General features: G+C 36.3%; 1 protein-coding gene across 2 annotated transcripts in view; it reads left to right on the top strand.

Annotated features, from left to right (window-relative positions):
• Positions 1–1,454: 1,454 nt before the first annotated feature.
• Positions 1,455–12,415, top strand: part of LOC124376290 (cytoplasmic dynein 1 intermediate chain 1) — a 61,460-nt gene continuing 50,499 nt past the window's right edge. Inside the window, exons 1-5 of one of the 2 annotated variants that reach the window (XM_046835301.1) lie at positions 1,455–1,738; positions 3,863–3,976; positions 4,211–4,325; positions 6,127–6,214; positions 6,564–6,569. In XM_046835301.1, the coding sequence (XP_046691257.1) occupies positions 3,869–3,976; positions 4,211–4,325; positions 6,127–6,214; positions 6,564–6,569 (317 nt within the window). In that variant the 5' untranslated portion in view covers positions 1,455–1,738; positions 3,863–3,868. The remainder of the gene's footprint in view (positions 1,739–3,862; positions 3,977–4,210; positions 4,326–6,126; positions 6,215–6,563; positions 6,570–12,415) is intronic. The other variant, XM_046835302.1, reaches the window with a different exon arrangement.

Raw genomic sequence — 12,415 nt, 5'->3', positions numbered from 1 at the left:
TTTCCATCCTCTCACCTTTCAAGTTTTTCCACTGCCATCTCTTCTAAACATATCCATGTTTTTACCGGTATGTCATCTAGTATAACCGACTTTCCACTCTTCATCCTCTTAATCGCTCCTGTCACTTCCTCCTTACTAATCCTATCCACTTCCTGGTTCGCCATCTCCACAACATCCAACCTTCTCTCTCTCTCATTTTCCTCATTCATCAGCTACTCAAAATACTTCCTCCACCTTCTCAACACACTCTCCTCACCAGTCAAAACATTTCCCTCTCCATCCTTTATTTCTCTAACTTGCAGCACATCCTTCCCAGCTCGGTCCCTCTGCCTGGCCAATTGGTACAAAGGGGTACCTAACACAAATACACTTACATTTTCTCCATTTTTGAACTTGATGCTATTTGATGTTATTTATCATGTAGCATAAATAAATAAATAGAAGGCTTCAAATAGATGTGATTCTGTGAATTCTGTGAATCTATAATTGGCATCAGTATCAGACGATACAACCTCCAATGATCGGGGATCAGTGATCGGCCCCAAAAATCCTGATAGGAACACCCATACAAGGTACACATGACCAATTTAAATAACCAATAAGCCTCTGTTTAATATCCATATATAAACACTAATGGTGTTTTTTAACCATCCAACCATCTAGTTGTTTTTTTTTATTATTAAATTGTTCCTCTATATCTGATTAATCAAATTTATTGGTGTAAAATATATTTTGTTTACACTCATTCTTGTTTTTTTTCTTTATTATTATTTTTGATGAGAGGATACAGTTTTTGTTTTTTATATATAAATGTAACAGAAACTTTGATCAGGTCTAACAAGACCTAACAAGTGTTTCAGGTATACACCAGGTTTTGATAGGAATAGTTCACAAAATGTTTCTCTGAAACCTTCTCCAGACCAAACTGTATTAGGGCTATAGTTTGAGAGGTTAAAAAGATTTCAAAGTTTGTGAAAAATTATAGCAGATTAATGTGTCACTGCAAGTGGTGGCCTTCAGGTCGAGCAAGGCCTGAAACACCTGCTGCATGAGATACCTGTCTGTAATGCAGTGTTATGTTATACTGCCCTTCTGCATATTATTGAGAGTTTCTATATAGGTGGTCTTATAAATAGAGGAATTAATGGGTGAATTGATAGAGGTAGGATGCCACTAAAGGCCTAGGTGTGAAATGCATGGCCTGCCACTGAACCATGTGCAATGAAATTGTTATTTTCCATAAATAAATGCTGTTCTGGAAAAGAAAGGGTGCGAAATAAATATGCATTTAGAACGCTCTGGAACCAAAAACAAACGTTTTTTTTTTAATTAATGGAAATTAAAAGCATACATCTGGCAACCTTGAGTCTTGTGGGTCTCAAAGAAAAGGATTGGGCGACACTGCTGTGAAAATCCCCCGGATTTATGCTAGGGGGCAGTGTGAACAAGCCGACATTTACCAGCTAGTGATAGCGGATAGAGGTGGTGCTGCTTCCTGCCGTCTGGACCAGAGAAACGGCGCAAGATGCACATATGAAAGGAACAAAAAATAATAATTGAAAGCGAAATCCAGCGGGTTATCATGTAGCTTTTATTTGCATTTATAACCAAATATAATCAGCTCCAGGATGCTTTAAGGCCATCGGGTTGGATGCAAGATTGTATATAATAAGAGCAAGCAGTGATACAGCATCTTCAAAGAAAGCATCATCATCACCATCATCTATCCGGCCATCAGGTGAGCTGTAACATGCCTTCCAACGCCCTAGCACGAATACTGCTCTCAGATCATCAGCATGAATGGACTATTATATCTATTATTTTACAACGACATGATTGCGTTTTATTTATATTATAGATTATATTGCTGTATCTGGGTACCCTTGCATTTGACTATGGAGCATGACGTCATTGGCTGAATGAGCTGCCTACTTTTTGCATCTTTTTCACTCTGTAGAATAATAATGTCTAGGTTCTCAGTTTACACAGTGACAACAACAACAACAATAATAATAATAATCATAATAATAACTGGTCTGCTTTTACACCCATTTACAAATCCATAGGATGGAATAAAGATTTTATTAGAGAAACTGACACAGGTCTATTTTCCTTTCAGATAATCAAACTGCTAATTGTATTTACTAATTGTATATTTTTGTTATTAAAACATGTTTAAGAGCTGGTGTTTTTTGTAACCCTGCCCTGTTTTCTTTAAACATGTGCTCTTGTTGCTCCATTCGGCCATCATAAGGTGCCTAAAATGCTTTTTTATTGTTAATGCTTGTTAATATTTTATTTTTATTTTTATTTTCCGAGACCAGATCTACTGTGTTCTACCTACACTATTTGCTGTGTCATATATTAATGCTTATCTGAAATTATAAGGCCTAGCATTCAGACTTACTCACATTTATCACACAGCGATTTATCCCGATTACGGTCGAGGTTTGGTCCAGAGTCTTTTCCAGGAACACTGGGAGTGAGTTGAGAATACAGGCTGGTTGGAACATTTCATCCGAAAGAACCATGCACACATATTAATACTTAGCAGGGTTTTGGGAGGTGGGAGAAAATTTGAAAATGCTAAAAGAAACCAAAAGTACACTATATGGACAATTATTAAGACACCGGAAATTTCCAGCCATTTGTGGTTCTTTCCCAAACTGTTAGCACAAATATGGAGGTCCACAATTTTATATAATGTCTTTGGATGCACTTGAAAATTTTCCTTCACTTAAACTAGAAGACCCAAACCTGTTCAAGCATGACAGTGCCCCTGTGCACAAAGTGAGCAACATATGGTTTACATAGTTAGAGGTTTTAGGACAGCCTGCTATAGAGTTCTGACCTCATGTATTTTGCATCCCAACTATCCGTCCTAAATAGTATCCGAGATTCATCTGTCCCAAATCAGAGTATGTTACAATGAGCATTCCGAGGGTATCTGGAGTATTAACATTTTTACAGTTAATATAACCCATACCCACTGAGTTTACATCTAATAAATAAGTTGCAATCTTTAACATTTCTCATAAAAAATGAAGCAGGCAGTGAAATGCTTCAGAGCTAAAAGCATTGCCCATTGGGCAGTCACAATGTCATACCAGTGGTTCCTGAAGATGGTGGCACTTGGGGTAAAAACTTTCACCAGCAACTTTTTGGGGGTGCAGGGTCTGCTGAAAATTCCTGTTCTGTCACATGTAGTTTGTGCTCAGCTGGACAGTGGCATGAACAAAAGAGTAAGAAAGAGTACTTACTAAAACCCCTTCTCTGTGCGCATTAAAGTGTTTCAAACAGGCCACAAAATTCATAACATCATTGTGATGATTCATTTAAAATGCCAACAGCTCTTTAACTCCCACTCATGACACAGAATATTAAACTTCATCAGATATTGGGCATTTATAATTTTCTGCTGAAAATCTTTGAACTGTAAGAGTTAAGGCTTAAACTTGGGTTTTAAAGGTTTAAAAGTGGGGTATCCGTCTGTGCCTAAACCCTAAACGCCCTGTGTCCGTTTCTCAGTGAAAGGAATGAGCCTCTAACCAACCCTGCTCAACTCCTCTCAAGATTTAGTCTCCTGATACACTGTTTTAGAAAAGTCTGAGCTTGTGTATAGGGCTATTGATGTGATACCACTTAATACACTGAAATGGATTAATGGGATGTACTGAATCAGTGACTATTATCAATCAATATTTAGAAATGTGACACCTGAATTATTAAAAAATATGGCATAATGTGACATAAATGTATGGCAAATCCCATACAAGTAGAGCTTCATTTGTTAGGTTGGAAATCTATGTAAATAAGAAGCACCATGAGCTAGTCTCTTCTGTCTTTTCTGGTAACGTTTTAGATCAAAATGGCTGACAAGAGTGACCTAAAAGCTGAGCTGGAGCGCAAGAAACAGCGTCTAGCTCAAATCAGGGAGGAGAAAAAAAGAAAAGAGGAGGAGAAAAAGAAAAAAGAGGTAAGGTCTCTGAAGACAGTTGACTGGTTTTACAAAATATTATGCTAAATGTTAGTGAATAATTCATAACACTGATGTAGTAATACACATTATGAGGAATAAAATACTAAGATGGATTAAAAGGGTTGACGTACGGTATGATTCGACAAATTTATTTTGGATGTGTGTAAATCTGTGTGTGTGTCTGTGTGTGTGTGTGTATGTGTGTGTGTGCTTGTGTGTCTCCATTCACAGTCGGAAACACAACAGAAGGCAGAAGCTGCTCCTGAGGATTCAGATTTGGACCGTAAGCGCAGAGAGACTGAGGCGCTGCTTCAGAGTATTGGAATCTCCCCTGAACCACCATTAGGTACAATAATCACCACAAAACACTCACTTTTCATCTAATACACTTTGCAGGAAAGTCCATCCATTCATCCATCCATCCATTCATCCATCCATCCATCCATTCATCCATCCATCCATCCATCCATCCATTCAACCATCCATCTATTTATTAATTGATTGATTGATTCAGTCATTTACTGTATTATAGGTCATGATCTGGTCAATATCTGGTCATGAATTCCATTTCTGAAGGCTAGGACAGGATTTATTTTATTTTATTTGAATATTTTATTAAGTTTAACTAAATGCTTGTTAATAGGTTCCCTGGTGGTCTAGTGGTTATGATGCGGCGCTCTCACCGCTGCAGCCCGGGTTCGATCCCCGGTCAGGGAACCGACCCCAGCCATTAGGGTTGCACATGTCTTAGTGCCGGTCCCAAACCCAGATAAATTGGGGAGGGTTGCGTTAGGAAGGGCATCCAGCGTAAAAACATGTGCCAAATCAAACATGCAGATGATCCGCTGTGGCGACCCCTAATGGAAGAAGCCGAAAGAAAGTTTTTAACTAAATGCTTGTTAATAATATGTTACAGATGGTTAAAATGTTATTTTACATTAGGGCTATGGGATTTAGAGTCACTCTCATTTTCAGTATCAACTTGTTTTTATTGTTCTTTCTTTTGAAATTAGACCTGTCTCAGTCTTGGGCAGTTTTCTTACTAAATGTGATCTTTGTCTTTTCTATACACATCAGTAAAATAGTTTTTTTTGTGTCTTTTGTGTCTTTTGTGTATTTCTCTGGGTCAAGGAAAGACACAAATAAAACCATTGAGTTGGAGCTTGGACTTGGCAATGATTTGATTATTTTATGTCTTGATCTTTTAGACTTTGCCTTAACCACCTTAACACCTTAAGAGTCTTGTCTTAAACCTGCTTATCCCGCTCTTGGACTTGTCTTTACTTGACACTGGTGATCTTGTCTATTTCTCAACTTAACATGCATATTTGTTTACAAAATTGCAGGATTTAATGATGTAAGAAATTCAGCATATATCATGTCAGGACCTTTTCCACTCTCAAATTTCAATGAATAAAAATGACAAAATATAGAAACATTTAGAAACAAAAACAAAAAACTGCATACATGTGCACACCAATAAACTAACTGATTTTATTAAACCACTCATTCTTTTTGACTAAGAGCCTATCATGTGTCACATCATAACCTCTAGATCAATCAAATTGCAAGGACATCTGCGCAAAGCCAGCGTCAGGTCCACCTATAGATTTTTAGATGGATTCAGGTCTGGGCTCTGGCTGTGTCATTAAAAAACCTTTTTCTTATTTTGGTTTGATTTATTTTAATATTATTATCATTATTATTATTATTATTATTATTATTATTATTATTATTATTATATATTAGTATTTATAAAATAGTATGACTATAATAATTATATGCTTTATATATTAAATATTATTTACATTTTCTTACACTACATCATAAAAACCTGCTCTTCTATCTATCTATCTATCTATCTATCTATCTATCTATCTATCTATCTATCTATCTATCTATCTATCTATCTATCTATCTATCTATCTAAATTTGTTTATTTTGATTATCCAGTGGAAATGTAGAGCCACCTAGTGGACAGATTTGCTAATAACAAGAGTGATTATTGCCATGTGACTGTTGCCATGCTTACATGCATCTCAATGTGCAGCTGTTGTATGTTATCAATAACTGGTCAATATATTACACACAGTCATGTCTTATAATATGTGTGTTTTTAACTAACCTTTTCATTGTATGTGTTTTAGTCCCAACACAAATGTCTCCGTCGAAATCAATGAGCACACCGAGTGAGACCGGGAGTCAGGACTCAGTGGAAGGAGGCACTGTGGGCAGGTACGTCTCTCCTTTATGTCTCATATCTATTTTGCTTACTAATTCTTTTAACATTAACATAATTATTTGCTTGTATGATAATGTTATAATAATCTACATTTACCTTTCTAACCTTCATCTGCCTCATACTGCAACATCACAATACTACTAATTTTGCCACACTGCACTGACTTGTGTGACTGAGAGATCAGTCCGTATATCACATCGAGAAATTACTGTTGTTACATCATATCACCTTAACATGAATGAGAGATGCTATCTGAAAGAAGAATCTATTATTATTTTAACTCTATCTCTCCCTTTTTTTAACCGATTCCTCTGTTTTTCTTTTTTTTAATGGCATCAACAGATATAGGTAAGAACCAGTGTATGTGATTCTAAATGTGTTTCCTGTAGCTCCTAGATTTGTTTGTCATTTGTGACTTTCCATTTATAAATCTTCTCGAGTAGTCCAAAAAATAGCTCAGATTTTCATTTACTCAATGAACATATTAGGCAATAGTCACATTTTTTTTATCGGTTTAGAAAGAAAGTAAATTAAAATTCCACATTTAAACACAGTGGCTGGCAGTGCATTTCACACCCAAGCCTTTAGTGGTGTCCTACCTGAATCAATTTACCCCTTAATACAATCATTATGACACCTTTATTATGACACATTATGTAGAAACTATCAATGTTATAGAGAAACGCAGTATAACAGAGCGCCGCATCACAGACAGGAATCTCATACAGTGAAAATTAATGCAGTAATAAAGCAAGAAACCCAATAAACACAATTCACCAAGTCTCCTTTCACTGCAGCCACAACTGCACCACCTGCATACATTATCTTTAGCAGATAAATCAACACAGACCTGAAAAATGAGTTTTCTGTGGATTTTTGCACATTATTTTCCGTGCATATTGGTTTTCCGGATATTGTGTGTTTTTGTGCATATTCAACCGAAAAGAAATTGCAAAAGTATAAATGGTTCAAGAAAAAGATAAACAACTGTTGTGAACCATTTTAGCTGACTTTTCCTTATGATGTCCAGCTTTTCTTGAAAAGTCAAACAAATCAATTTCCTCTTCTCTGTCAGCCATTGTGAAATGGAAAAAACTGCTAATAAATCCACATATATTCGATCTTGTGCAGTTTGCAAGCTCTGTTTAGTGTGTTCTCTGACCATCCAATCAAACGATGTGAAAATGCTGACATGTATAGACACCTTCTAGGGGGCTTTGGGGTGACCAAATCGCAATCTGATTGGTTAAAGCAACAATTTAAAGCAGCATAGATTTGAATCATTAAGACACCTGTAGTGTTTACAGAGCTGGCCTTAGATTCGTGATGGCTGAAACCTGATTGGATAGAAACTCTAACCGAAATGAAAAAAATGAAGAGAATAGACTATTGTAAATAATTGAATACATATTCATAGATAACTTTTCTTTCGGCTTCTCCCGTTAGGGGTCGCCACAGCGGATCCTCCGCACGTCCTCCGCACGTTTATTCATAGATAAAAAACATTAATTAAAATAAAAATATATTAATATATTGATTCTAAGAAGGACTTGCTGGGTGTGACGGCCCACCACAGATCAACCCTACTTATGACCATTGTGGTCATGTAGTTTGCCCTCCAATTCAGGATCCTGTTAATCACCAAGCCATATGCTAATCTAGGTAATGATGCTAAATATATGGTTTTCTCTTGTGTCTGAGACAGTAGCTGTGATATGAGTCACAATGACCACTTATTCTTCTCATAGCATTCTCAACATACTGAGAATTCTTAATCATATGTAAGTATATGCATCATTATAAAGGATATTTGCACTATATATATTTAATTGACTATTTACATTTAAGAAGATTGAGTAAATCTGAAGTAATTCTGAATAATAAATATATATTGAACAGTTCTGTCAGTCCGTCAAAAATATTTAATGGTTTAAATTAAAAGTTAACTCATGATTAATTGCAACTTAATCGCACCTTTTTATACTAAATGTACCTTAAATAAATACTTTTCAAGTTTGTAATACTCTAATCAACATGGGCATGGACAAATATAGATGCTTTATGCATATGTATGTTTATTATTAGTGAAACCCAAATTCAACATAGAGCATGAAGACAAAATAATCTTGTTAAAAAATGTTTGAAAGTAACTATCGTGTTTTAAAATGATGTAAACCATCAGAACACCAAACAGAACTTTTGCTATGTTTCCACATGGACGGTTTTAATTGCCGTATGTGTGAATCATTATGGATTTTGGTGCTTGATTTTAAACTTGGCGCATTTACCCAATGTCCCTCCTCTGCACATGTCCAAACCATCTCAATCAGGCCTTTCTAACTTTGTCCCCAAAACGTCGGACAGTGCATGTAGGACAATTTGAGGACAAAGTGAGAGAGGCCTGATTGAGATGGTTTGGACATGTGCAGAGGAGGGACATGGGTTATATCAGTAGGAGAATGCTGAGAATGGAGCCACCAGGTAGAAGGAAAAGAGGCAGGCCAAGGAGGAGGTTTATGGATGTGGTGAGGGAAGACATGCAGGTAGTTGGGTTGAAAGAGGCAGATGTAGAGGACAGGGGAGTATGGAGATGGATGATCCGCTGTGGAGACCCCTAATGGGAGAAGTTGAAAGATGAAGAAGATTTGGGACTTGGCGCATCGTTAAAACAAATGTTTAGGGGTTAAAAAATATTTTCCTTGGAGTTATATATATGTCTCTTTTTTAAATTTATTAATTAGGATTTTTCATAAAAATGGTCAAAGAGAAATGTGCGCTGCATTAATCGCACGTTACTAAAATGAGTGAAAATAACGCGCAAATTGTGACAGCGCTAATTTTTTTTTATTGAACAGCACTGTGGAAATGTCAGCAATTCTTTTTGCATGGCTGATTTGGAACTAGTCAAATGATGTGCCAACATTTTGTTCTAGGTGTTTTTTTTATGCTGTCAGTATTATTGGGTCAGTATGAAAAGGTGTCATAGTTACAAACATTATTTTTCCAACAAAATAATGAAATAATACAGAAAACTTTTATATCAAAGTGCAACAGGCAAAGTGTCCATAACAACTGCAATAGATTTACCAGGGTAGTCAGCAAAACTTACCAGTTTCTTTCTTTATAAATATCCCAAATTGGCATTCTATAGTTTATTAATGTTGACTACGCTTTATATATATTTTTTTTAACATAGAAACATTCAATTACACTGTTTTTTTGTAAGAACACATTTTAAACTATTTTTTTAAAGTAAGTATCAAAAAGTGACTGAAGTAAATGAAAATTCCATTTTAGATTTTGGGGTGTAATACATTTTATTTATTCACCAGGTTTAGATTTAGCAGTTGATGGACTCATGAGTGACAGAGTGACTCAGGGGTAGAGTTGCCTGTGTGTAGCTTCTGTACATGTTTTTTCCATTTTCATGTGGGTTTTCACTGGGTTTGGCAAAAAAAAAAAATAAAAATACATGAAAGTGCATACAATAGCTAAGATAAATTGTGTTTGTGTACGTGTACGTGTGTGTGTGTGTGTGTGTGTGTGTGTGTGTGTGTGTGTTTGTGCATGGTGCCTTGTGATGAAGTGGCCTTTCATCCAGCATGTTCTTTTGTTTCATGTCCAGTGTTCCACTGTAACCCCGACCTGTATAAAGTGCATTAGAATAGTAAGTCCACCTGATAATGGGCATGTATATTTAGCAGACAGGCTAAACTCACTCTATGCTGAGTTTCTAACTGGTTAAGCGAACCAGCCGTGATAATGGACCAGAGAGCATCCTGAGGTAACAAACACAAGGAAATCTTCTCTGCAGCAGCAAAAGATGTTTCAGTATTCTGTTCTGTATTCTCACTTCACTGAAGTGTCTCTTAAGAGTTGTGTGGTGAAGTGAGGACTGATGTAGAGGGTGAACTGCTCGTACTGTATTCACCAGACAGGCCTGTAATTAAGCCTGCATGACACATGATGGCTGTGCTCAGCCCTGTCACTGCTCTCTGTAGGGATCCAGCTTGTACTCAGCATCGCTACACTGCACTGGTTGGATGGGAGTTTAAACCCATCTTTAGAGTACTTTGTACTTGTGAAGAGGCCGAAACATTGCAATCATATGGCCTCATATGTAGTGGAGTAGCGTATCTACTTGCCATGATGTGCATGCAGTAGGATGTAAGTGCAAACTTGTCATTCAAAACCAGATCGGCAGACAAAATTATAAAATCAGATGGGATATTGAAATAAATTGACAAACATGGTCTCTCTCTCTCTCTCTCTCTCTCTCTCTCTCTCTCTCTCTCTATATATATATATATATATATATATATATATAGAAAGATAGATAGATAGATAGATAGATAGATAGATAGATAGATAGATAGATAGACATACAAACAGTATATAAATCTGAAAGAATATAAATGTGAGCAGCTGTGTGCATCAAGCAGTGTCAAGGTGACATCTGCTTGATGCCTGCTGTAGACCGCCTCAATCCCTGACTTCAGCGATTTCTCTTGCATGGTTAGACTGGAGCCATTTAAAATAACGTGTATGACAATCCAGTGTCATCCCATAGAGCGTGTGTTTGACACTTCCTTTTGACTGGGCTTGTTGACATGAAGGAATAATCAGCATGCTCATGATTTGTACTGAAGGTTACTCGGAAGTTTAGAAGGTCAACACTCCCCTTTCACAACTTGTTCCTGTACAGGCTTTGTGTTATCTAGAAAGTCTGAAGGGTCTATAAGAGGTTGCTCCTTAATAACAGCCTGAGAAAACTTAAATTAAATAAAAAAAACACAAAATGGATCACATGATACAAAATGGACAACACAAAGCAGCTTCACACATTTAGATTTAGATCTTTAATTAGCAAGCCAGAGGTGACTGTGGCAAGAAAAAACTGACACAACACAAGCACGAAACTTTGCAAGAAAAACAGGGACTAAATAAAGAAACATTTTGTCATAGCCTGTGTGTGTGTGTGTGTGTGTGTGTGTGTGTGTGTGTGTGTGTATGTGTGCTTGTCTTCTTAAATAGTGTCAATTTACAATACAATTAAATTTTTTTATTTTAAATTAAATTACAATACACAAAAGTATATATTTAAAAATTGTATATTTTATAAAATTTATAAAACAGTTTGAGAAATTCAGATTTACAGATAATATACAATATATGGGCAAAATCTTGGGAGACTTTAAGATTCGTATGTTATTTTTGAACATCCAATTCCACATTTAGTCTCCATTTGCTGTTATAATAACCTCCACTTTTCTGGGAAGGTGTTTCACTAGACTTTGGAATGTGCTTGTGAAAACTTGGGCTCATTCAGCCACAAGAGTTTTAGTAAAGTCGGGTACTGATGTGGGGAGTTGAGGAGGCCTGGGGGTGCAGTCAGCATTCCAAATCATCCCAACATTTTCAATAGCGTTGAGAACAGAGATCTTTAGCAGGCAACTCAAGATCTGCCACTCCAAACCATGTTAACCATTTCTTTATGGAGCTTTGTGCACAGGGCCAGGTAATTATGATAACAGTTTGGGGAAGAACCACATATGGCTTGAAATGTCAGGTGTCCCAATACTTTTGTTATTATAATGTAGATGCCACCCATGCTTGTATACAGCTGCTGTCATATATAAATACTGCATTCATATATGCGCAGAATTGCTGTCAATTCATCTTTGATCTTTGAAGAATCGCATCAAAGTTTTAAAGATGACTTGCTCTTTTTTTTGTCATTTTATCTTTTGTTCTTTAGTTTGTTTTTTATTCTTTTTTATGCAAAACAGTATTTATATAGAAAACCAGAGGACTGTCCAGATGCCCATAGCTGTACATTCTATTAACACTGTCTAATCATCTTTCTTTTCACATTCATGCAGTCATGTTCCATTTAACTCAAATGCAATCACTTGTGTGTGTGTTCTGTCTGTCCTGTGTAAACTGTTTTGTACATAAAGTGATGTCCTGTGATTTAACTAGTTTTGGAATGGAGTAAACTACTTTTTCTACTTTTTCAGTAGTAATTGAATGTTTATTCAAAACCTGAATTATAATTTTATATAGCACAAATCCATAGTCGATATGCAGATAGGATATTTGCATGGGCATACAGTAGCAAGACTCTAGCCAGACCCAGACACTGGAATGGCCTAGTTAGACCCTGTAAATCTACAGTGCATACGGAAAGTATT

Source organism: Silurus meridionalis, chromosome 22, assembly GCF_014805685.1.
Source record: "Silurus meridionalis isolate SWU-2019-XX chromosome 22, ASM1480568v1, whole genome shotgun sequence".
NCBI classification, from domain to species: Eukaryota; Metazoa; Chordata; class Actinopteri; order Siluriformes; family Siluridae; genus Silurus; species Silurus meridionalis.
This window is presented reverse-complemented; position numbering and strand designations above follow the sequence as displayed.